Source organism: Oncorhynchus nerka, linkage group LG7, assembly GCF_034236695.1.
Source record: "Oncorhynchus nerka isolate Pitt River linkage group LG7, Oner_Uvic_2.0, whole genome shotgun sequence".
Lineage (NCBI taxonomy): Eukaryota > Metazoa > Chordata > Actinopteri > Salmoniformes > Salmonidae > Oncorhynchus > Oncorhynchus nerka.
The window spans coordinates 43,166,689-43,191,957 of NC_088402.1; the positions used below are offsets into that span (position 1 = coordinate 43,166,689).

The window sequence follows — 25,269 nt, forward strand, 5'->3', positions numbered from 1 at the left end:
TTTGAAAGTTTCATAAACACACAGGCTTGTGTGTGCATGTATTTTTAAGCTGTACCTTTAAAAATACATTAAAGTTGCACATTACTATTCAAAAGCAGTTGAAGACGCTACATGGTCAATCCGATGTCTGCATTGGCTGTGCAGTATTTACGGTGATATGGACTCTGCAGAAGTCGGGACATTCATACTACTTGCACCTCTCCGAGCAGCGCTTTTGTGAAGGGAGTGAGTGTGTTTATACTGGACCTGCCGCCCTCATCTACCATCAACCAATCATGTCAATGCGGAGCCCTCCACATTGTTATCTACAAGATTTGAGGCGGACGGCGATGCGAACAGAGTTAAGTTGCTCCCAGGGGGGCAGTTATTGGGTAACACCATCCACGCGGCGCCTCCGATCACATTTACAAATCGAGCATTAGTTGGCTCTTAGTCTACTTTTTTTTTTGGGGGGGGGGGGAATCCTTCCAGACATTATGTGGTTTTCTTACTGAGGAACGGAACAACTAAATCAGTGAAATCTTTGAAGTTGTTGCATATTGCGTTTATTTTTGTTCAGTGTAAAAAGTTTTGTATTTGGGTATGTATGCCTCAAACATTTATCATACACTATATCTATTTTCAACTGAAATGTTATCAGATATGTTTGTTTTGGGCATTTTAAGTAAAAGGTATTACATAGGCATACAGCCAAATAATCAGAAAAATCATTGATTTCATTAACCGCATGTAGGCCCGCCAATCAAACAGCAGGGGACATTTAGTAAAGGGAGGCCAAGGGGCGGGAATGCTGCCCGCCCGTGCGCGCATGGAAGTGCGCATCCCACAGGTGCGTTCGTGACGTCACAACCTTAGTTACTGTAGCGCGAGGGAGAAAGATTTATTCTCAGGAAGTCTTTTTTTTTTATTGTCCACAGGTGTACTAACACCTTTTGAAACTTTGGTTTAGACCTTTTGATCATTTAACTTCGACTTGATTTACCTGGCCATTTGGACTTTTTAGACGAATATAAACTAGTAGAGGTAAAGCATAGGAAATGGGTAAAAAAATGAAGGAAGAGAGCTTGGATTCCGTGGATTCGTTGGAATATGGTGAGTTAATTTCACATCGCTGGTTACGTTACCTGGCTGGCTCGTATTTGTCTAACCTCAGAGTAGTGTCACATTCTCGGTCTTCAATTAAACCATTTTTATTTACTTGTCCCTAGTCTAGCCTATTTGCGTTTTTCAGTGATGAAACCAGACAGTTCCTTATGAGTGGTGGAACCGATTAGGCCTAACTGTAAAGGTACTACTTTACTAGAGGTGTCACATTTGGGTTTAAAGCCGATGACTGCATATTTGAATAGCCTAATAACAATTTGTGACATTGTCAATTGCTTAGTATTCAAGATTTAGATATATATGTAGTTATAGGCAAAGTTGACATTAATTGTTTTCATGACGCAAAGATATTACTGATGTATTTACAGATACTACATCAATAATTTATTTGGTTATTGCATCTTTCAAACTAAATATATAAATGCAATCGGTGATATAAAATAAATATTCAGTAAGCATTAGTTTAACAATCTACATGTTTTTAGCTGAAACGGGGCTAATTGACTGACTATCCGTGACTGACATAAGATTAAAAAACCGCTGACGCACAACCACATTTCAAGATTGCAATTCATGTATTATACTATTCTAACGCTCAACAATAAGTTGAGACTCTGAGTTCTCCACCATCTGTTGCCCGTCCCTGTTCAATGGCATGTCAATGCTTTTATGTAAGTTTTTGGATTTGATGGTGAAATATAGAGGAGGAAGTTTGATAAAAACAAACGTTGTGAGGCATTCATTCTCTTTCAGTCTGCTGTGTGTTGTGGTGGGGGTCTTTTGTTTTGCATAAGTCCATCTCTGGGTGTGCCTATGTGGTGTGTATAAAGGCTCACTGCCTTAGTGTGACCTATTACATGTCCTTTTTACTCAAGGGTTGTGTCCAAAATTGCACCATATTCCCCATATAGTCCACTACTTTTGAACAGGGCTCATGGGGCTCTCAAAAGTAGTGCACTATATCGGGAATAGGGTGCTATTTGGTCCTTAAACCCAGTTGTTTGCATGAGATTAATAGTCTATTGACATTCTGGCACTGCTATTCAAATAACCATTCCATGTAAATTCAGCTTCCTCTTGGACAGGTAAACGTGTCCAGTCTGTTCATCCTGTTTCCTAAGAAGGAAGTGGATTCACAGGGTTTCTCCCTACCTCTTAGACTAGGCGACTTTTGTTCCTTTGAAATCTTATGAGGAATCAAAGATGTATTGCTATTGACAGATATTTCACCGTCTGCTTCTTTAATTATGTTAGATTTGTTTGGCAAAAGTTTCATTTGATTGAGAGGTTGAACTTTAAGTGTTTTTTCATCCTGGTCAAAAGCCCTTGACGTCGGCGGTGTTTTGTGTTCTGATGTCAATTTTACTATTTAGAAATAATTGTGGTGTGGTTAATACTGAAATGCCTACAATGATGGCCTGCTAAGCATTGGCCAGTTATTTGTGTGCGGTGAGCTAGGCAAGCACTACAGAACATTGGAAAACCACATTTGAAAGCCAATGATTAAACTAGACCGACACCAGACAAATCTTTCACCTCAGCTGCTTCTGCTAATATTGATACAAATTCTGTTACTATTAATTGATGCTGGTCCTGACCTGGCTTTTAATTTCAGATTCTGTTAGAACGGGTCACCTGCGCTCTCTGTTCTCTAGAGGCACCATGGGGTTGTTTTAGCAAGCTCCACAAAATAGTCGGATGAGTGAGGGAATGGGTGAATTAAATGTATCTGTTATTTTACCAGGTAAGTTGACTGAGAACACGTTCTCATTTGCAGCAACGACCTGGGGAATAGTTACAGGAGAGAGGAGGGGATGAATGAGCCAATTGTAAACTGGGGATTATTAGGTGACCGTGATGGTTCGAGGGCCAGATTGGGAATTTAGCCAGGACACTGGGGCTAACACCCCTACTCTTACGATAAGTGGCATGGGATCTTTAATGACCTCAGAGAGTCAGGACACCCGTTTAACGTCACATCCGAAAGACAGCACCCTACACAGGGCAGTGTCCCCAATCACTGCCCTGGGGCATTGAGATATTTTTTAGACCAGAGGAAAGAGTGCCTCCTACTGGCCCTCCAACACCACTTCCAGCAGCATCTGGTCTCCCATCCAGGAACTGACCAGGACCAACCCTGCTTAGCTTCAGAAGCAAGCCAGCAGTGGTATGCTGCTGGCTATAAATACTGGGCTAACTAGTAGCTAAATCCTTTCCTTAAGCGCTCCCTTTCTGTGTAAGAAGAGGGTGGGGTGTGTGTGTACCCATAGTCTTACAGTCAAATGTTTATCACTTAATTAGTTGACTGACGCTGGCCTTGACAACCCAATGCATGTTTCCTCATAGGCAGATTCGGTATAGGAGACACACACACACACTATGCAGCCTATACAGGGGAGAATGGCTGGCCCTTCTCATTGCAGGGCCAGCCCCCCCATTTATATTGAATGGAAAAATGGCAATCTTTGTCGTCAATCTTTGTGCAAATAAAACATTTTTTTGTGGAAAATCATGGTACCGATAATTGCTTCTAATACACCAGATGTATGTCCTTGAACCTATTTATGTCTGTAATAAAGCTCTTTTGTGGGGAAAGCCTGGCCCACCCAAGGCTGCACCTCTGCACAGTCATGTTAAATCCATTGATTTAGGGCCTTATTTATTTCAATAGACTGATTTCCTTACATGAACTGTAACTCGGTGAAGTCTTTGAAATTGTTGCATTTATATTTTTGTTCAGTGCATTCGGAAAGTATTCAGACCCCTTGATTTTTTTTCCACATTTTGTTACAATACATCCTTATTCTAAAATTGATTTAAATGTTTTTTTCCCCCTCACCAATCTACACACAATACCCCTTAATGATGTTTTTAAAACATTTTTGTTATGGAAATATAACAAAAATGGAAATGGAAATATGACATTTAGATAAGTATGCAGACTCTTTGAAGTACTTTTGGCAGCAATTACAGACTTTTCTTTGGTATGACAATACAAGCTTGGCACACCTGTATTTGGGGAGTTTCTTCCATTTTCTGCAGATGCTCTCAAGTTCTGTCAGGTTGTATGGGGAGCGTCACAGCTCAGCTATTTTCAGGTCTCTCCAGAGATGTTCGATATGGTTCAAGACCAGGCTCTGGCTGGGCCATTCAAGGACATTCAGAGACTTGTCCCGAAGCCACTCGTGTATTGTCTTGGAAGTGTGCTTTGTGTCGTTGTCCTGTTGGAAGGTGAACCTTCACCCCAGTCTGAGGTCCTGAGTGCTCTGGATCAGGTTTTCATCAAGGATATCTCTACTTTGCGCTGTTTATCATTCCCTCAATCCTGACTATTCAGGAGTCTCCCATTCCCTGCTGCTGAAAAACATCCCCACAGCATGATGCTGCCACCACCATGCTTCACCGTAGGGATGGTATTGGCCAGGTGATGAGCAGTGCCTGGTTTTCTCCAGACGTGATGCATGTCATTCAGGCCAAATAGTTCAATCTTGGTTTCATCAGACCAGAGAATCTTGTTTCTCATGGTTTGAGAGTCCTTTAGGTGCCTTTTGGCAAACTCCAAGCGGGCTGTCATGCTTTTTACTGACGAGTGGCATCTGTCTGGATGCTGCTGAAATGGGAGAACCTTCCAGAAGGACAACCATCTCCACAGACGAACTCTGGAGCTCTGTCAGTGTCCATTGGGTTCTTAGTTACTTCCCTGACCAAGGTATTTCTCCCATGATTGCTCAGTTTGGCTGGGCGACCAGCTCTAGGAAGAGTCCTGGTGTTTCCAAACTTCTTCCACTTAATGATGGAGGCCACTGTGTTCTTGGGGACCTTCAATTCTGCAGACATTTGTTGGTACCCTTCCCCAGATCTGTGCCTCGACACAATCCTGTCTGATCTCTACGTACAATTCCTTTGACCTCATGACTTGGTTTTTGCTCTGACATGCACTGGCAACTGTAGACCGGTGTGTGCCTTTCCAAATCATGTCCAATCAATTGAATTTACCACAGGTGGACTTCAAGTTGTAGAAACATCTCAACATATAATCTCAATGGAAACAGGATGCACCTGAGCTCAATTTTGAGTCTCAAAGCAAAGGATCTGAACTCTTATGTAAATTAGGTAATTTATTTTAGGTTTTGTACATTTGCAAACATTTCTAAAAACCTGTTTTCACTTTGTCATTATGGGGTATTGTGTGTAGATTGATGAGGAAAATGTTTTATTTAATCCATTTTAGAATAAGGCTGTAACGTAACAAAATTTGGGAAAAGGGAAGGAGTCAGAATACTTTCCCGAATGCACTGTAGTTGCCAATGGTAGCCTGCAGTACCCCGGGTGGCCTTCAACTTGAGTTACTAAATGAGAAGGGGCAGCACTAAGTTAGCCTGCAATGCCACTTCCTGGAGTAGCTCAAACTGCATGTTATGTCTCCGAGACACCATCTTAACAGGCTTAATTTGGCTTCAATGCACTATGAATTAATGGTTTTGTGATCGATGGCTTTGTCTGTTCATATATACAGTCATGGAGCCTAACTCACTGTGTGCACAGTGAGTAACATAACTTTTTAGGAGGGTATCACAACACCACATCACAACCCAAACAGTAATACCTCCACGTGTATACCTCTAATTGGACAAAAAATTGTTGATCCTTTTACGTCACCACTCTATCCAAGGTCAAGCCAAATCACTTGAACTTACATACAGAGAGATTCATTGTTTGGGCCAAAGTACTGAAGTAAAAAATGTCCTGACGTCTGAGGTTTTGTAGAATCCAAAATGCTTTATGCCATATTCTAGTGGAGCAGATGGTTAAAAACCAGGAAGAATAAATAGCACATCAGGAAAGGGTTACTGTCAGTCAGTTTCCAGGTAGTGATTTGCCCCAAAAAGACAGCTTTGTAATCTGATATTAATTTACAGCCGGCAATGAGGCAGAGGAACAGGTTTCTTTGTTTTGGATATCCACATTCCTTCTCCCGGACTTTCACTAAGGTTATGTATTCTGTCAGTTGGAAGCCAACAGCGTGCCTCATTGTAAATCATTCATACAGTAGGCCTTGTAGTTAGTAGCTGCAAAACAAAGAGTATGATTGTCAACATCCTATACATTTAATGTGTACTCACTACAAAACTTAAATTTTCACTCATTTTCTTTCCACATGCAGTAGGCTATCTTTAGGAAGTTGTTACTGTTAGCAGTTGATGTTATTCTTCAATAACACAGACCCCAAAGCAAATGGGTTCATTCAAAGAGAACAAATCATGCTGGGAAGTAGATGGTCGATGTTCATTCTTCCCTGTCCTCAGTGTTTCTCTCCACAGAACAAAGTGACAGAATATAATTTATAACCCCCAACCCTAGCCTGTGGTTGATCAATTATAGTTCCTTGCAGTAAAATATGGCCAAATAACAAGTATCCTGTTTCAGGCTCAGTGTATTGACGATTTGGACCAATGAGAACTTGACACATGTAGCTATGAGTCCCGGACTGAAATTCCTACACAGATTCTAAACAGATGTTGAACTGAAAACAACTTTCTATTGATCGTTAATTTCCTACTGACCTTTTAGTACTCTGTGTATTCTGAAAATATTCTTACATAAAACAAGATAAGTAGGTATATAGGATGTAACTGTCTCGTCAGATAAAAGAGAATCTACTAAAAGTCAATTCAGCAAGATTCATTTATTGGATATTTAGAGCTTCTTAAATTATACCTCTGAGTGAGACATTGTAGGCCATGGACCTAATGAACAGGCCTACATTGTATATTTAAAATCACTAACTCGAAGTCATAGTTGCTGACTTCATTGTAGACATGAGTGTTTTGCGTGCTACCAATCAGTAATTGGTGTATAATGGCCAACGAGACCTGGCCTGTTATCTACCCCATAGCAACCTAATTGAAATGAACAAAGTAAACCTCATGCTCAACTGCATATTCCTCGGACAGGTGCAATGTTCAACGGGTGCTGTATCCTTCATTTGTCATTTTATGAAGCCATTTTATTCTGGGATTTAAATTTGGTTTATTGTGAGGAGATAAGGACGTGCCCATGAGACCAATAACATCTCTTAGAAATGTTTAGCTTGCCAAACAGGATACAGACCAAACAAACGTAATTGGTTACTGTGGTAAAGGGGAATGGGAGTGAGTAGGGCTGTGACGGTACCAGTATTGCAATATTTTTTCCATGGCAAAAATGAAAACACAAAGCAGACCAAACTCTGTGGTTAATTAAAAAGTGTTTATGTAAAATAGTGTGCTATAGCTTGGGAATAAAATGTGACTGAATGACAACATAGATCTTTGTTACCAATATTAGGGCTGTTTTCCTGAAGAATTTAAATCTGCTTTGTGTTTTGGTTCCTTGCCTTGATACTAACGAGTAACGTGATGCTGGTGTTTTCCCGGCCCTAGTTGTGAGTGACTGAAATGCAGGGTTTCGGTGGAAAATGTCTGATGGAATATTTTTGGGGGATCTGAGCATCCCTTTAAAAATGCACTGCTCTGCTTTGAGCCTGCTTCCTCCATCTTTGAATTCAAACTCTAAAATCTCACCCATCACATACTTCCCCTTCTCTTTCGTTTTAGGCTACCTTTCTTTTAAGGTTGCATAAATCATCAAATTTGTCATAAATACATTGACTTATGCAATGTAGAGATAAACAGGGAGGGATGATGAGACACAGTACCAGTCAAAAGTTTGGACACATACTCATTCCAGGGTTTTTCTTTATTTTTACTATTATTCTACATTGTAGAATAATAGTGAAGACATCAAAACTATGAAATAACACACATGGAATCATGTAGTAACTTGGAATGCATTTGAATTAACAGGTGTGCATTCTTAAAAGTATTTATTTTCTTAATGTATTTGATGGCAAGAACAGCTCAAATAAACAAAAAGAAATGACAGTCCATTACTTTTAAGTCTGAGTCCAAATTTGAGAATTTTGGTTCCAACGGCTGTGTCTTTGTGAGACACAGAGTAGGTAAATGGAGGATCTCCGCATGTGTGGTTCCCACAGTGAAGCATGGAGGAGGAGGTGTGGGGGGGCTTTGCTGGTGACAGTCTGACTTATTTAGATTCAAGGCACACTTAACCAGCATGGCTACCACAGCATTCTGCCACGATATGCCATCCCATCCGGTTTGGGCTTAGTGGGATTATAATTTATTTTTCAACAGGACAATGACCCAACACACCTCCATGCGGTGTAAGGGCTATTTGACCAAGAAGGAGAGTGATGGAGTGCTTCATCAGATGACCTGGCCTCCACAATCACCTGACCTCAACCCAATTGAGATGGTTTGGTATGAGTTGGACCACAGTGTGAAGGAAAAGCAGCCAACGAGTGCTCAGCATATGTGGGAACTCCTTCAAGACTGTTGGAAAAGCATTCTAGATTAAGCTGGTTGAGAGAATGTGAAGAGTGTGCAAAGCTGTCCAGGCAAAGGGTGGTTTACTTGAAGAATCTCAAATTTAAAATATATTTTGATTTGTTTGAGACTTTTTTTGGTTACTACATGATTCCATATGTGTTATTTCACAGTTTTGATGTCTTCACTATTATTTTATAAAATAGTAATAATAAAGAGAAACCCTCGAATGAGTAGGTGTGTGCAAACTTTTGACTGGAAGTGTATCTTTAATAGCTCTCTATTTTTCAACTCTTAAGAAATGTTATAGGAAGTGACACTAAGCAATGTAATTCCTGTAACCCAGTCATCATAACCCAGTCATCACCACCACAGTTCTCCAGTGTACTGTACAGATTGTACAACCTGTAAAGGAGTGTCAAGGTCTTATTCTTTTTGCTCTATTTCCTCCTTCTCAAGCTGAAGATTGTCACTCATTAACTCAATGAGGTGCATACTAACAAAGGCTACTCTTGTTGCTTAGCAACAACCTCCCACCTCAATTAACCCTCAAACTCACAGGCACGCAATTCTCTCCATAGAATCTCACACACAGTAAAGCTCTTGAATATCAATGCAAAATGCCTTTACCGAGAGATGTTTTCCCCATGTATTCTATCTAATCTGACTACTATCAGCATTTTGATAAAGTTATTTTTGTATTAATGTGCATAAATAGCTTGACATTTATTTTGAAGAATAGACCTTCAGAAAATAGTTCAATTCTGTTATTGAACCATTATCTCTCTGTTTTCTTTTCAGGGGAACCTGCTCAGTATGACCCCACCTTCAATGGACCCATTCGGAAAAGGTAGCCTCTTCCGCTAAGTATCTCTCACTTATTTTCTCTTGCTCTCTATATTGTATTTACCTCGCCACCATGGGCTTTTTTTTGCCTTTACCTCCCTTATCTCACCTCATTTGCTCACATTGTATATAGACTTACTTTTCTACTGTATTATTAACTGTATGTTTGTTTTACTCCATGTGTAACTCTGTGTTGTTGTATGTGTCGAACTGCTTTGCTTTAACTTGGCCAGGTCGCAATTGTAAATGAGAACTGGTTCTCAACTTGCCTACCTGGTTAAATAAAGGTGAAATAAAAAAGCCTACAAGCCTAGCCCTAACTATCACTCTATCTCTGTATACAAATTGTCCATTGTATGTCTAAAGTGCCTTTGCTAGGCATACTTTCTGTAAAACAATTCTACCCGGAGGCATGTATGACACAGCAATGCTCAAAATCACTTTGTGTGTTATTGTCTCTCCGTTCTCCCCCAGAGGCTGCACTGATATCATCTGCTGTGTTCTCTTCATGGTCGTGGTCCTTGGCTACATGGCAGTGGGAATTTTGGGTAAGATGTGCCTTCTACGCACCTCCCACTTCTCTGACCTTTTCTCACTCACACAAACTTACTTATTCTGTATGATAATTATTATTTCTCTCGTGCCATTAGATGAAATCTGATTCCTGACGTTATCTCTCTCTGGCTGTTACCCTCTTTATGACTCTTACGTCCCTTTTGAAACTCTGGTGTCCTCGCCATAACACCCTATGTAAATGTAGTATTAGCAGGCGGAAAGCACAGTCTGGCTAAACAAAACAACAGTGACATAATCACCTTGGTCCCTTCCTCAATTCCAACAGATTGTCAAAACACCACTCACCACTCACAAGTGAGAACAGAACTCCATTATTGAGAATGCACTGAAAACATAAGTTTGTCATTGAATCTATGATTTCCTGACTTTTCCCCTCTTCAAGGTCTCAACTCTCACCCTTTTCTAGTATTATACGGTATCTATATGGCCTTGATATTTTCCTACTTTTTCTGTCTTTCGGGCGAAAGACACCTCTGACAACTCTGACTCCCACCCACAGTGGTTCCAAAGAGCAGTTCCGAAGCAGAAGCTCACCCTCATCCATGACCTGTCATCAAACACATTCCAGCAGCTACTCACTCTGCCTTATCTAGAGTCAATAGAGCTGCCTGATAAGAAAGGAGGTCATATGAATATATGGCCAATATCAATAGCTTAGTATGTGATTAATGTGATAGGATATTGTGCATTGACCGGATATACAGTCGTGGCCAAAAGTTGAGAATGACACACATATTAATTTTCACAGTCTGCTGCCTCAGTTTGTATGATGGCAATTTGCATATACTCCAGAATGTTATGAAGAGTGGTCAGATTAATTGCAAAGTCCCTCTTTGCCATGCAAATGAACTGAATCCTCAAAAAACATTTCCACTGCATTTCAGCCCTGCCACAAAAGGACCAGCTGACATAATGTCAGTGATTCTCTCGTTAACACAGGTGTGAGTGTTGACGAGGACAAGGCTGGAGATCACTCTGTCATGCTGATTGGGTTCGAATAACAGACTGGAAGCTTCAAAAGGAGGGTGGTGCTTGGAATCATTGTTCTTCCTCTGTCAACCATGGTTACCTGCAAGGAAACACGTGCTGTCATCATTGCTTTGCACAAAAAGGGTTTCACGGGCAAGGATATTGCTGCCAGTAAGATTGTACCTAAATCAACCATTTATCGGATCATCAAGAACTTCAAGGAGAGCGGTTAAATTGTTGTCGAGAAGACTTCAGGGTGACCAAGAAAGTCCAGCAAGTGCCAGGACCGTCTCATAAAGTTTATTCAGCTGCGGGAACGGGGCACCACCAGTACAGAGCTTGCTCAGGAATGGCAGCAGGCAGGTGTGGGTGCATCTGCACGCACAGTGAGGCGAAGACTTTTGGAGGATGGCCTGGTGTCAAGAAGGGCAGCAAAGAAGCCACTTCTCTCCAGGAATAACATCAGAGACAGACTGATATTCTGCAAAAAGTACAGGGATTGGACTGCTGAGGACTGGGGTAAAGTCATTTTCTCTGAATCCCCTTTCCGATTGTTTGAGGCATCCAGAAAAAAGCCTGTCCGGAGAAGACAAGGTGAGCGCTACCATCAGTCCTGTGTCATGCCAACAGTAAAGCATCCTGAGACCATTCATGGGTGGGGTTGCTTCTCAGCCAAGGGAGTGGGCTCACTCACAATTTTTCCTAAGAACACAGCCATGAATAAAGAATGGTACCAACACATCCTCCGAGAGCAACTTCTCCCAACCATCCAGGAACAGTTTGGTGACGAACAATGCCTTTTCCAGCATGATGGAGCACCTTGCCATATGGCAAAAGTGATAACTAAGTGGCTCGGGGAACAAAACATCGATATTTTGGGTCCATGGTCAGGAAACTCCCCAGACCTTATTCCCATTGAGAACTTGTGGTCAATCCTCAAGAGGTGGGTGGACAAACAAGACCCCACAAATTCTAACAAACTCCAAGCATTGATTACACAAGAATGGGCTGCCATCAGTCAGGATGTGGCCCAGAAGTTAATTGATAGCATGCCAGGGTGGATTGCAGAGGTCTTGAAAATGAAGGGTCAACACTGCAAATATTGACTCTGCATCAACTTCATGTAATTGTCAATAAAAGCCTTTGACACTTGTGCTTGTGATTATACTTCAGTATTCCATAGTAACATCTGACAAAAATATCTAAAGACACTGAAGCAGCAAACTTTGTGAAAATTAATATTTGTCATTCTTAACTTTTGGCCACGACTGTACAGTAGGCCCTTTATTGAAAAGGGTGTTGGTTTAGTATATAAACTTACCAAAACCAGGTAATTGATGTACATGAGCTTTGTATGTTCATTTGGTTTCCTTTTTGACAAATTTATTAGTAATTTGCTCATGTGTTCTTTGACTGTGGTAAATATATTGGTGTCCCCATGTCTCTATTAGATATTGATGTGTTTTTATATTTCCACCAGCCTGGCTTTATGGTGATCCCCGGCACGTCCTCTACCCACGAAACTCTACTGGAATGTTCTGTGGCATCGGGCTCAATGTGTAAGGACCTCTCTGGTGTTTGATGTGTTTGAACTACAAGTCCTTTATGAACCATCAAGTATTATTTTGTTCAGAACACTTGATGCTATGTAATGTGAATTTACTAATCATGCATTTTTGCCATGAATGCAACTGATAAAAGCGGAAAATGTGGCCAATCGAGTCAGACATTTCATCGTTACATAATAATTCAAGCTTTGCATGCCTCACTACATACTGAACTGTCATGTTATATATTTAGTTCAGAATGCATAGTTTGGTAACTTTTGCTTTCGCAGAGCTCAACCCAGCGTGTTCTACTTTGACATACTGAAATGTGCCACATCAATCAACGTCATGGCCGCTGTCCTTAATGGGTTACAGTGCCCCACCACACAAGTACAGTAACATCACACCTATATAATATCTTTGTTTCTCTAAAGGCTGATGTCAGGAGTAATAAGGAACTCTGTGCACATCTCCAATTTCCCATTGTGTTTGAGTGTGTGTTTATACTCTTGTTAATACCTGGGTCCAATTTGTATGTATATGTATTGTCTTCATCAAGCCGCTGGGAATCATACAAGTTGTCATCTATTTCATTTTCATTTGTGTGAGGTCTTTCTTTCATTGTTTCTACATCCCAAAATGACTTACTGACTTTATTGTCCCCATGGGGAAATTTTGTTGCAGTGTCATGTACACTACTTTTAAATACAAAACAAAATTGACAATACAACTTTCATAACAGTTACATAGCAATAAAATATTAAAAAACACAAAATATATTGTGTATCTGCATATCTGAGACAGGCATCACGTTTATGTCACAAAGTAAAGACCTCTTCTTTCCTCACCCTGCAGGTGTGTGTGGAAAAGTGCCCAGATGTATTCTGGGCTCTGAATCCTTTGGCCTACATACCGAGTGCCAAGCCACAAGACTACTTCAACCAATCACTCTGCGTGCCATCCTTTGACCTAGCATCAACTAAACTGGTAAGTCCCACCCTATTCTTATGGAGGTTTGTAAATTCACTTCTTTAGATAGGCTTTCATTGATCATTGTTGTCATTGACTCCTCAAAGCCTTGGACTATCTTTTGGAAATAGATTTAACAGGAGGGGTTTCCTAGTTTTTTACTCTATGTAGCTAAAGATAGTATTTTATCATTTTTTTCCCCCTTTGCCTCTCAGAATGTTAAAGAAATTGTGGATCAAGAGCTGTGCCCGTTCTTCTACACTCCTACAATCTCTGGTGAGTGTGCCTTTCTTTTTTCATATTTACTTTCATAATTACAGATCTAGATGCTTTTAAGTCATTAAATGTAAACATTTCTAATGATTTCCTCTGTCTAGTGCTGGGAAGATGCATACCTGATGTTACCGCTCTGAAAAATATTCCAATTGACTTTGTCAATACGCCAGGCTTGCCATCAAGCATCAATGATACAGTCAATGGCATCAGGAACGCCACAGGGTAGGGGGTGACACACACACACACACACACACACACACACACACACACACACTGTAAATACCCATTAATAACCCATAATCTCTCTTTCTCACTGCCAGTGAAAGGTCCTTGATTGAGTGAGTGAGTTAAATTGATCTCACATCAATATAGTAGACTAGTTCCTTTGTGTAGACTTAGACCTGTGTTAGCATGTTTGTGAGTTAGTGTCTTGCCTTATGATAGTGGTAGCCCTTTGCCATACTGGCGTAGTCATCTGCCCTGTCATTTAGCTCCAGTAGTAGCCTTGCACATGGCTAGAACGTTACTTTTAGCATTAGCTTTTAGTACAGAATCGATCCACAAAGCCTTGGGTTGATTCTGAGGATAATATTAACACTGAGTCTGACCATGATGTCCAGACCTGAGTGGTCATTTTAGAATGTCATTAACTAAGTATAAGACTTAAGATAAGTAGGCTATTAGACTTTTATGTTCATCCTTTGACACATAAAACACATGCGCATGTGTAGTAGTGGGCACTTGTTAGTATTTGATACAGAAACAACCCAAAGATCTGTCAGTTGGCTGTAGTTGTACAACTTCCAAATTTACCCCTCAATGTGCTGTAGTAATCAATACACTTACTGGTACTGAATACCAGCAGTCAAAGAAAGCTTTTAATGTTACCATCTCTTTGTATTGAGCTCTATAAATACCACCAATGTATTTTTATTTTACCTATATTTAACTAGGCAAGTCAGTTAAGAACAAATTCTTATTTACAATGACGGCCTAGGAACAGTGGCAGAACGACATAATTTTACCTTGTCAGCTCGGGGATTTGATCTAGCAACCTTTTGGTTACTGGCCCAACGCATGAATGTACTATTACAAAGAAACCTCTTTATATTTCTCTTTCTTTGTTCCTCTCATCTCCTCTACTTCTAAATCTTCTGTGCTTTTATTTTTATTTATCATGTAGTACTCTGCATCATGCTGTTTTGTGTCAGAGACATTGTCAGTAATTACTAGCGTTAACAGGTCTTTTCCCGGTTTGTGTTGTAGTGACATAGTAAACAGCTTCAATGCCAAGGAGATCGGAGTGAGAATCTTTGAGGACTTTGCGTCATCATGGCAGTGGATCATCGCGTGAGTCTCTCTCGGGCTCATTTTCAATTACTGCCAGTTACTTGTCAATTCACAATTTCCATTGTCCTGTACTGTTGTATTAGAATAGGATAAACCAGAAAATGTTGCATTGTTGTTCAGCTTCTCAGCTGATCTTTCTGTTTACACAAATTTAACTCATTAAATATAAGATATGCTCTACTAAGAATCTAACATTTATTAGAGATGGCATGCTTATTAGGACCGGAATGATACATATGACCTGAAATGTATCTTATTTTTCTTTCTTATTCTCCTCTACCTCCTTTTAACTTGACCCTCTCCGCTCTTCCAATCCTCTCTTACTCTGCTGTGTACCTCTCCTCTCCTCCCTCAGTGCTCTAGTCATAGCCATGGTTGTCAGTTTTCTGTTCCTCCTCCTGTTGCGGTTCATCGCCCCTGTTATGGTCTGGGTCCTTATATTTGGAGTTTTGGCAGTAGGTGCCTATGGTAAGTCATTGATGATAATAATATGTCTACTAACATGTTTGTAGTGTATCTCTAGTAGGTTTATATGTAGGTCACAGTGGTTTAAGAACATTGATTTTTCAGGATGGTTAAAGCATCTTATTTCTCTCTCTCTTGCTCTCTGTCTACCTGTCTGTCTGTAGGTATATATCACTGCTGGTGGGAATACGACAACTACAGAAAGTCAACCGTCTCCGTCACTGACATAGGCTTCACCACCGACTTCAAGGTCTACCTTCAGGTTAAGGAGACCTGGCTGGCCTTCTGTGAGTCTGATATTACACATGCTCTTTTTATGTCTCTGTTTTTCTCTGTTTACAGACTGACAGACATGCCTTTCTGATGACAACTTTGTACCGTTGTGTTGACCTATCTGCTTTCTCTCTCATTCTTTCTCACTCAGTGATAATCCTATCTGTGGTAGAGGGTATTCTTCTCCTGACCTTGATCTTTCTACGGACCAGAATCCTCATCGCCATCGCTCTCATCCAGGAGTCCAGCAAGTGAGTCAAGTTAGGCCCATACTTACACACACACACACACATACCCATGTATTGTGACAAATATTCTACCAATATTGTGATACAACCTAACTTTTCAGCACACGTACTGTACATTTCTACAGGGCTGTCAGTCACATGATGTCTACACTGTTCTACCCTCTCGTCACCTTTGTTCTCCTGGTGGTGTGTGTGGCCTACTGGGGCATCACTGCTCTGTATCCTCTCACAGTCGTGTAAATATTTGATTTACACTGCCTATTATAATTTTATGACAAATAATCATAAGGTCTGTTTTGTATCTGTGTTCTACTGAGCACTGTCTACAAACTCCACGGTAACGTTAACACACTTAACAGAAGATGTTTAGGTATCTGGCCACTTCAGGCAATCCAGTGTACAAAGTGGTGACTCTCAACTCTACTCAGGGTAACTGTGGCCAAATCGGCGGCAATGTGACCTGTGACCCACAGGTAAGTGTCCCTGGCAAACGTTGACCCCATAGAGATAGATGCAGAAAAGCCCAACTCCGATATCAGAAACACACACAGAATGTGTGTACTTGCTTCAGCCATCTGCCTAAAAAAAAAAAAGAATATCTGTTTGACCCCTTTCCGTGTCTCCATTCATATTTCATCCCTTCCTCTTTCATCTCTCCCCCCTCCTGTCTTTCCCTCAGACATTCTACAACTCTACAGACTACTCGTGGTGCCCGTCGGCGCGCTGCATCTTCTTCAAGTACAACAACGAGGGCCTGCTGCAGAGGAACCTGTTTAACCTGCAGATCTACAACGTGGTGGCCTTCCTGTGGTGCATCAACTTTGTCATCGCCCTGGGCCAGTGCACCCTGGCTGGGGCCTTCGCCTCCTACTACTGGGCTTTCAGCAAGCCCTCGGACATCCCCACCTTCCCCTTGTCTCAGGCCTTCATCCGCACGCTACGGTAAGGGTGTTGACACGTTTCAGCAGTCAGGCTGTGGTGGTGCCTTTCCTTGCCTGAGTGTTCACAGACCATATACTTGTACAGTTATAATTTGAGCCAGAATCCAATTTGTATTTTGTTAGCTATCCATTCAACTAATTCCCTTTCTCCCCATATGTCTATAGCTGTGTTCAAATACTCAAACTAACTGTACTATTTGTTACGTGAATTGAGTATATAGTATGCTTATTGGTTATAGTATGGATATAGTTAGTATGCCAAAAGTTCCCAGAATGTCGTACTAAATTTGCCAAAATACGAAGTACACATTCAGTGGACACTATTTCCATGCTTTTAGGGCCCATAGTGCAATTTTTCAGAGAATGGGTGTGGTTCATAGCTTTTCAGAGTTGAAGAAAATGGCAGAAAAGATGCAGCCAAAGTCAGTCGAAAGCGGATACAAATTCATTGCTTTAACTAATTAAGACAAATGTTAAGATGTTGAGCAATGTAATAAAGTAATGACTTTTCAAATAAGTTACGTTACACGTTTTGTTGGCCGACAACTTGTTAACTACTCTCTCCTTACGAACCGCATAGCATTACAGCAGTATGTACCGGTATGTAAGCTAGTTACCTAACGTTAGTTGCCTACTAATACATTGAACTTGCCAAGAAGTATATTAACTACCCCATGTTTATTGACTTGATTATTCACATCATTCTTAGGTAAGTCATTGTGCGTTTCAATGGACATTGTTAATTCTGGCTATCTACTCTGATTTCGGAGCACTCCCGCTCAGAATAACTGGTGAATTTACGAATGCTCAACACCCATTGACTATAGCGGGTGTCAGTAAACTTTGGAGAAAAAAAAAGTGTAGATAATTTAATTGTTGCCAGCAGTTGTCACCAACTCTCTGGATAACATGAAAACAGCCTAACCAGCTCTACTAGGGTGAGTAAAATGGTCAGAGTGAGGTGTTCTCTCATTTGTGTCTGGAAGTAGCTATCCAACGTTAGCCAGTTCGCTTGAGTGCTTGACTGACCTACTCCTTGGCCAAAGTGTCCAGTTTGTGCTATGAACGCTCCGAGAGCGAAACACTCTGAATTTAAGGACAGACAATCTGACAACGCTCTGGATTTATGAGCGCACTCCAGATTGAATTTAAGAACACACCCGAAATTGTAAAATCTATAGCTAGTCATTTGTTATGCTAGCAAGATGTTGCATAGCAACAGCATCAACTTCCGATAGACAGGCGAAGCTCGAGTACGCGCAACTGAAATGATACTATTCGTTTACAGTCTACTAAAATGAACTAATAGTATATACTCATGTATATACTATTGTTAGAATGGGTATTCGAACACAGCTGATGTTGCTTCTCTTATAGATACCATGTTGGTTCCCTGGCGTTTGGTGCTTTGATCCTCACCCTCATCCAGGTAGTTCGAATCATCCTGGAGTACCTGGACCACAAGACCAGAGGTAAGGCTGGATTTTCCCTTGGAAACCTGTTATTGTTCTCCGATTTAACCTCTTCGAGTCGATATCTCCGCACTTACGGAAATCGAATTGGCCTAATATGGAACTAGTCAATTATGCCAAGCTCTCACATAATGCATGTTGTAATGTAAGGGTAATTGAGCTCCCCAGCTTGTAGTCGTAAAACGTTACCTCTGGTTCGTTCGTTCAGCCATCCATTTGGGGAAAGAATAGGGTTTTTGAATAAATGCTGAAAAATGTCTGAGGTTAACATAGGCTTAGGAGATCTTATACTTTTTGTTCTATGAGATAATAGCAGTCAACATTACCTTTTTGAATTATGAAGCCTTTGTGTTGTTTTTCATTTCATAAATCGTATGATATATCTTACGCATGTGTTGACCACATACTTTATTATATTTTTTTCCTTTTATCCAAAAACCTTACAAAAACACCATTCATTTTTCCCATAGGCTTTTTGAAAAAACAATGGCGGCGTTCGTGCCTACAAAAAGACGCCATTACTATTTCTCTCTGTCTCATTCTCTCTAGCGGCTCAAAACCCCTGTGCTCGGTTCCTTATGTGCTGTCTGAAGTGTTGCTTCTGGTGTCTGGAGAAGTTCATAAAGTTCCTCAATAGAAACGCCTATATCATGGTCAGTCTCTACTACATCCTCACATGTACCTGTTAACTACAACTACGTGTCTGTCAATCTCTCCCTCAGTTCCCCCAGTGTAGAGTATTTCTGGTAGGCTATGTATCTAAGACACAGTCCTCTTTTTCCCAAAGATTGCCGTATATGGAAAAAACTTCTGTGTCTCCGCGAAAAACGCTTTCATGCTTCTAATGAGGAACATTGTCAGGTGTGTGTTCTAGTATTGGTTGGTATGCCTGTGGGAATGTGTAGACTTATTTTTTTCCCCCCTCTTACATAAGAACATTTGCATGGATTTGATTGACTGCTGTGAAACCATAGCTGAATGCCGGGGATGTGTTTCCCTGACGTGCTGACTGTGCCTCTCTCCTCAGGGTGGTGGTGTTAGATAAAGTGACGGACCTGCTGCTCTTCTTTGGGAAGCTGCTAGTGGTGGGAGGAGTAGGTAAGATGACAAACGCCAACATAATTATTATGCCATTTTATCATTGGTCATGTTTCTGAATAGGAGCTCCTTTTGTGCATTTTACAGGCCAGAAGTGTGATTAGATAACCTTTCTAAATCAATCGAATCTTTAACCAATCCTCCTCTTCTCTGCTCAGGAGTCCTGGCTTTCTTTTTCTTCTCTGGCAGAATAAGACTACCAGGCAGCAATTTCCGTACAGAAATGCTCAACTACTACTGGATGCCCATTATTGTAAGTGACAGTCATACGGTGCACTGGAAAAGTATTCAGATCCCTTCAAAAAAATTAACTTTACAGCCTTATTCTAAAATAGGTTCAATTAAAATAGTTCCTCATCAAGCTACACATAATACCACATAATGACAAAGCGAAAACAGTTTTTTTAAATTTATTTTTGCAAATTTAGAAGAAAAAAAACCCATAAGTATTCAGACCCTTTGCTATGAGACTCAAAATTAAGCTCAGGTGCATCCTGTTTCCATTGAGCATCCTTGATCTTTCTACAACTTGATTGGAGTCTACCTGTGGTAAAAATCAATTGATTGGACATGATTTGGAAAGGCACATACCTGTTTATATAATGTCCCACAGTTGGCAGTGCATTTCAGAGCAAAAACCAAGCCATGAGGTTGAAGGAATTGTCTGTAGAGCTCTGAGACGGGATTGTGTCGAGGCACAGATCTGGAGAAGGGTACCAACAAATGTCTGCAGCATTGAAGGTTCCCAAGAACACAATGGCCTCCTCCATTCTTAAATAGAAGAAGTTTGGAACCACCAAGACTCTTCCTAGAGCTGGCTGCCCAGCCCAACTGAGCAATTGGGGGAGGAGGGCCATGGTCAGTGAGATGACCAAAAACCTGATGGTCACTCTGACAGAGTTTGAGTTCCTCTGTGTAGATGGTTGTCCTTCTGGAAGGTTCTCCATCTCTCCACCAATCAGGCCTTTACGGTAGAGTGGCCAGACGCAAGACACTCCTCAGTAAAAGGCACATGACATCCCGCTTGGAGTTTACCAAAAGGCACCTAAAGGACTCTAACCATAAGAAACAAGATTCTCTGGGATGTGTGTTTTGTCCAATACTTTTATTTAATGTATTTTTATGTTTTAATCCCACCCCGTCCCCGCAGGAAGTCTTTTGGTAAGCCGTCATTGTAAATCAGAATTGGTTCTTAACTGACTTGCCTAGTTACATAAAGATAAAATTATGAAAATAAATAAATAAAGGGAACACTAAAATAAAACATCCTAGATCTGAATGAATGAAATATTCTCATGAAATACTTTTTTCTTTACATAGTTGAATGTGCTGACAACAAAATCACACAAAATGATCAATGGAAATCAAATTTATCAACCCATGGAGGTATGAGTCACACTCAAAATTAAAGTGTAAAACCACACTACAGGCTGATCCAACGTTGATGTAATGTCCTTAAAACAAGTAAAAATGAGGCTCAGTAGTGTGTGTGGCCTCCACGTGCCTGTATGACCTCCCTACAACGCCTGGGCATGCTCCTGATGAGGTGGCGGATGGTCTCCTGAGGGATCTCCTCCCAGACCTGGACTAAAGCATCCGCCAACTCCTGGACAGTCTGTGGTGCAACGTGGCTTTGGTGGATGGAGCGAGACATGATGTCCCAGATGTGCTCAATTGGATTCAGGTCTGGGGAACGGGCGGGCCAGTCCATAGCATCAATGCCTTCCTCTAGCAGGAACTGCTGACACACTCCAGCCACATGAGGTCTAGCATTGTCTTGCATTAGGAGGAACCCAGGGCCAACCGAACCAGCATATGGTCTCACAAGGGGTGGTACCTAATGGCAGTCAGGCTACCTCTGGCGAGCACATGGAGTGCTGTGCGTCCCCCAAAGAAATACCACCCCACACCATGACTGACCCACCGCCAAACCGGTCATGCTGGAGGATGTTGCAGGCAGAGAACGTTCTCCACTGCGTCTCCAGACTCTGTGACGTCTGTCACATGTACTCAGTGTGAACCTGCTTTCATCTGTGAAGAGCACAAGGCGCCAGTGGCGAATTTGCCAATCTTGGTGTTCTTTGGCAAATGCCAAACGTCCTGCATGGTGTTGGGCTGTAAGCTCAACCCCCACCTGTGGACATCGGGCCCTCATACCACCCTCATGGAGTGTGTTTCTGACCGTTTGAGCAGACACATGCACATTTGTGGCCTGCTGGAGGTAATTTTGCAGGGCTCTGGCAGTGCTCCTCCTGCTCCTCCTTGCACAAAGGCGGAGGTAGCGGTCCTGCTGCTGGGTTGTTGCCCTCCTACGGCCTCCTGATGTACTGGCCTGTCTCCTGGTAGCGCCTCCATGCTCTGGACACTACGCTGACAGACACAGCAAACCTTCTTGCCATAGCTCGCATTGATGTACCATCCTGGATGAGCTGCACTACCTGAGCCACTTGTGTGGATTGTAGACTCCGTCTCATGCTACCACTAGAGTGAAAGCACCGCCAGCATTCAAAAGTGACCAAAACATCAGCCAGGAAGCATAGGAACTGAGAACTGGTCTGTGGTCACCACCTGCAGAACCACTCCTTTATTGGGGGTGTCTTGCTAATTGCCTATAATTTCCACCTGTTGTCTATTCCATTTGCACAACAGCATGTGAAATTTATTGTCAATCAGTTTTGATTTCACAAAAGTGTGATTGACTTGGAGTTACATTGTGTTGTTTAAGTGTTCCGTTTATTTTTTTGAGCAGTGAATTTGGCCCCCTATGCAAAGTGTCACGTCTTGAGGAAATCAGGCTCCGCTCATCACCTGGCCAATACCATCCCTATGGTGAAGCATGGTGGTGGCAGCATCATGCTTTGGGGATGTTTTTCAGCAGCAGGGACTGTGAGACTAGTCAGTATCAAGGGAAAGATGAACGGAGCAAAGTACAGAGAGCTCCTTGATGAAAACCTGCTTCAGAGCACTCAGGACCTCCAGACTGGGGTGAAGGTTCACCTTCCAACAGGACAACGACCCTAAGCACACAGCCAAGACAACGCAGGAGCGGCTTCGGGACAAGTCTCTGAATGTCCTTGAGTGGCCCAGTTTTTTAAAACGTTTTTTATAAATGTACAAACATTTCTAAAAAAACATTTTTTTGCTTTGTCATTAAGGGTTATTGTGTGTAGATATATATTTTTTTATCCATTTTAGAATAAGGCTGTAATGTAAAAAAATATATATTAAAGTCAGAATGCACTGTATTTACAGGTATTCCATAGTGGAAGTGAAAGAAGCAGTTAACAATCAATTAAATGTGTGTTAGAGAAAGTAATTGACAGTGGTGTGTATGTCTTCGTGGTAACAGGTGGTTGTGGTGGGAGCGTACCTCATTGCTCATGGATTCTTCAGTGTGTACAACATGTGTGTGGACACACTCTTCCTCTGCTTCTGTGAGTAGAGCACCTCCAGCAACACACATCACTGTATTCATATACTGAGCAGTCACGCATTACATTGCTACATTTCTTGCTTCTTTGCACAAAAAAATCTTTCAACATACCTGTCTATTGATTTTCTTCGCTTCCTTCTTGCTCTCTTTCTCACAGTGGAGGACTTGGAGCGACATGACGGAACGATGCAGAAGCCATACTACATGTCCAAGAACCTGATGAAAATCCTCAATAAAAAGAACAAGGGACCTAAAAAGGGCAAAGGAAAGGATTGATGAAATATTGCCTTGAGATTAATCACTGTATAGCACAGTCACTTTCAACAACCTAGAAATACCCAAAAACATCACATCCTAGAAATATAATTACGTTTTTTTTAGTTTTATATTTCAGCCTTATCACAAATTTGATAACTTTTTTTGCACTTTCAAATTGAGATTACATGTGACCACACGTGTGATATGAGACATTTTCTTACGTTCCAGCTATTTCTCCTAACAATTTTAAGTGACCAAAGCTAGAGCCGTTTATTCGTCTCTGACCAAAACCAAATGTTTATTCTCTTGCAGTGCTTATTTGTTTTCAGAAAAGAGACAATTTTCTCAAGTCAACAAATGATTTATCAGAACAAAAACTTTTGAGACAGATCATCACAATAACAGTTTTAAATACTTTTTTATGATCCTCAGTACTCTGTATATGATTTCATGTCAAGGTCTTTTTTTTTTTTTTGTGAAACTAACAGTTTTATGATTTTAATTTTTTTGTTTTTATATCATGTAGATATTTATTAATCATTTTGACAATTTATTAAAGACTTTTATAACGGTATTTCTGTTATTTTTTTAATCCATGCTGACATCACCTGTATGTTGCCTTGTGTAATGATGGATTCCTCTATAGGAAAATAGCTCTGGTTTATTTCACACATCTGCTTAAAGCAGTGGTGCATGTGATCTTCTGAAATGCTCTGTTGAAAATCATGACACTTGCAGGCACTTGTACATGGGCGCTGGAAAAGAAGCTCTCTTTTTAGCAGAACTTATCGCAAGAGGTGTCTGAACTGGGGCCCTATTTCTATTCTTATAAAGTACTGGACCCTGAAACAAATCAAATTCAGTCTAGAGTGAGTGTGTTCATCCATTTGGCTGCACTAAACACAATTCATTTTAGTTGTCAAAGATTAAATGTTAATTTACCTACTAATATCTCATGTCAAAATCTCACTACATTCCTCAACCTCTTGTCTGTGGAGATTCAGAGAGAAAAGTCATGTGGGAGTCTGCAGTCGTCATGTTGTATCGTGATCTACTTCAGGATAGACTCATCACGTGATCGGTCAATAGTCCAGTACATGAGAGCACGTGCCTTTATTGTTAAATCATTTGTAATAAAGTCACGTTAACTGGATTTAAAGCTTTATTTTTTTTAAAGCTTTTTCAAACTTAAACTTTCCCCTTTTCTTTTTATGTCAGAAGGTCCAGCACCATCCTCAGACAATTGATGACATTTTTGTGATTCTATTTTCTGGAAAAGGCTTAAAATAAAGGTTAAATCCAGGTCATGATCAACCAAAACACATTGCCCTGGTAAATAGTATTACATTGCAGGTTTCTGGCTTTTGTTCTCTTAGTCATGATCAGCTCGACTATAATCATATTACAAGCATAGCAATAGATGGCATACACCTGATCCAGCTATTTTAGTTTACAGTGAAGCTGAGTATAAGCTGCCTGAACAAAAATATAAACACAACATGTAAAGTGTTGGTCCCATGAGCTGAAATAAAAGATAACAGCTATGTTCCATATGTACAAAAAATTTGGTGCACAAATTTGTTCACATGAGCATTTCTCCTTTGCCAAGATAATCATCCACCTGACAGGTGTGGCATATCAAGAAGCTGGTTAAACAGCATGAGCATTACACAGGTGCACCTGGGGACAATAAAAGGCCACTCTAAAATGTGCAGTTTTGTCACACAACACAAAGCCACAGATGTTTTGAGGGAGTGTGCAATTGGTATGCTGATTGCAGGAATGTCGACCAGAGCTGTTGCCAGAAAATGGAATGTTAATTTCTCTACCATAAGCCACCTCCAATGTCATTTTATAGAATTTGGCAGTACATCCAGCCGGCCTCACAATCGCAGACTACGTGTATTGGTGTTGTGTGGGTGAGGGATTTACTGATGTCAACGTTGTGAACAGACTGCCCCATCGTGGCGGTGCGGTTATGGTATGGGCAGGCATACGCTATGGACAACGAACACAATTGCATTTTATCAATGGTTATTTTAATGCACAGAGATTC

At 41.0% G+C, this 25,269-nt stretch overlaps 1 protein-coding gene across 2 annotated transcripts; it reads left to right on the forward strand.

Annotated features, from left to right (window-relative positions):
* Positions 1-864: 864 nt before the first annotated feature.
* Positions 865-23,787, forward strand: LOC115131724 (choline transporter-like protein 4). 2 transcript variants are annotated; one of them, XM_029663668.2, is made up of 22 exons: positions 868-1,092; positions 9,294-9,342; positions 9,813-9,886; positions 12,364-12,442; positions 12,721-12,820; positions 13,286-13,417; positions 13,615-13,675; positions 13,777-13,897; positions 14,942-15,025; positions 15,381-15,493; positions 15,655-15,777; positions 15,915-16,014; positions 16,137-16,229; positions 16,382-16,484; positions 16,691-16,953; positions 18,330-18,424; positions 18,974-19,077; positions 19,212-19,285; positions 19,452-19,522; positions 19,681-19,775; positions 22,872-22,956; positions 23,113-23,787. In XM_029663668.2, the coding sequence occupies exons 1-22, from the start codon at positions 1,038-1,040 to the stop codon at positions 23,229-23,231; spliced, it is 2,193 nt and encodes a 730-aa protein (XP_029519528.2). In that variant the 5' UTR covers positions 868-1,037; the 3' UTR covers positions 23,232-23,787. The 2 variants fall into 2 exon arrangements, 1 of the variants encoding a protein (XP_029519528.2); XR_010464345.1 differs by lacking the exons at positions 19,212-19,285; positions 22,872-22,956; positions 23,113-23,787 and having other exon boundaries at positions 865-1,092; positions 19,681-19,769.
* The last annotated feature ends 1,482 nt before the right edge of the window (positions 23,788-25,269 follow it).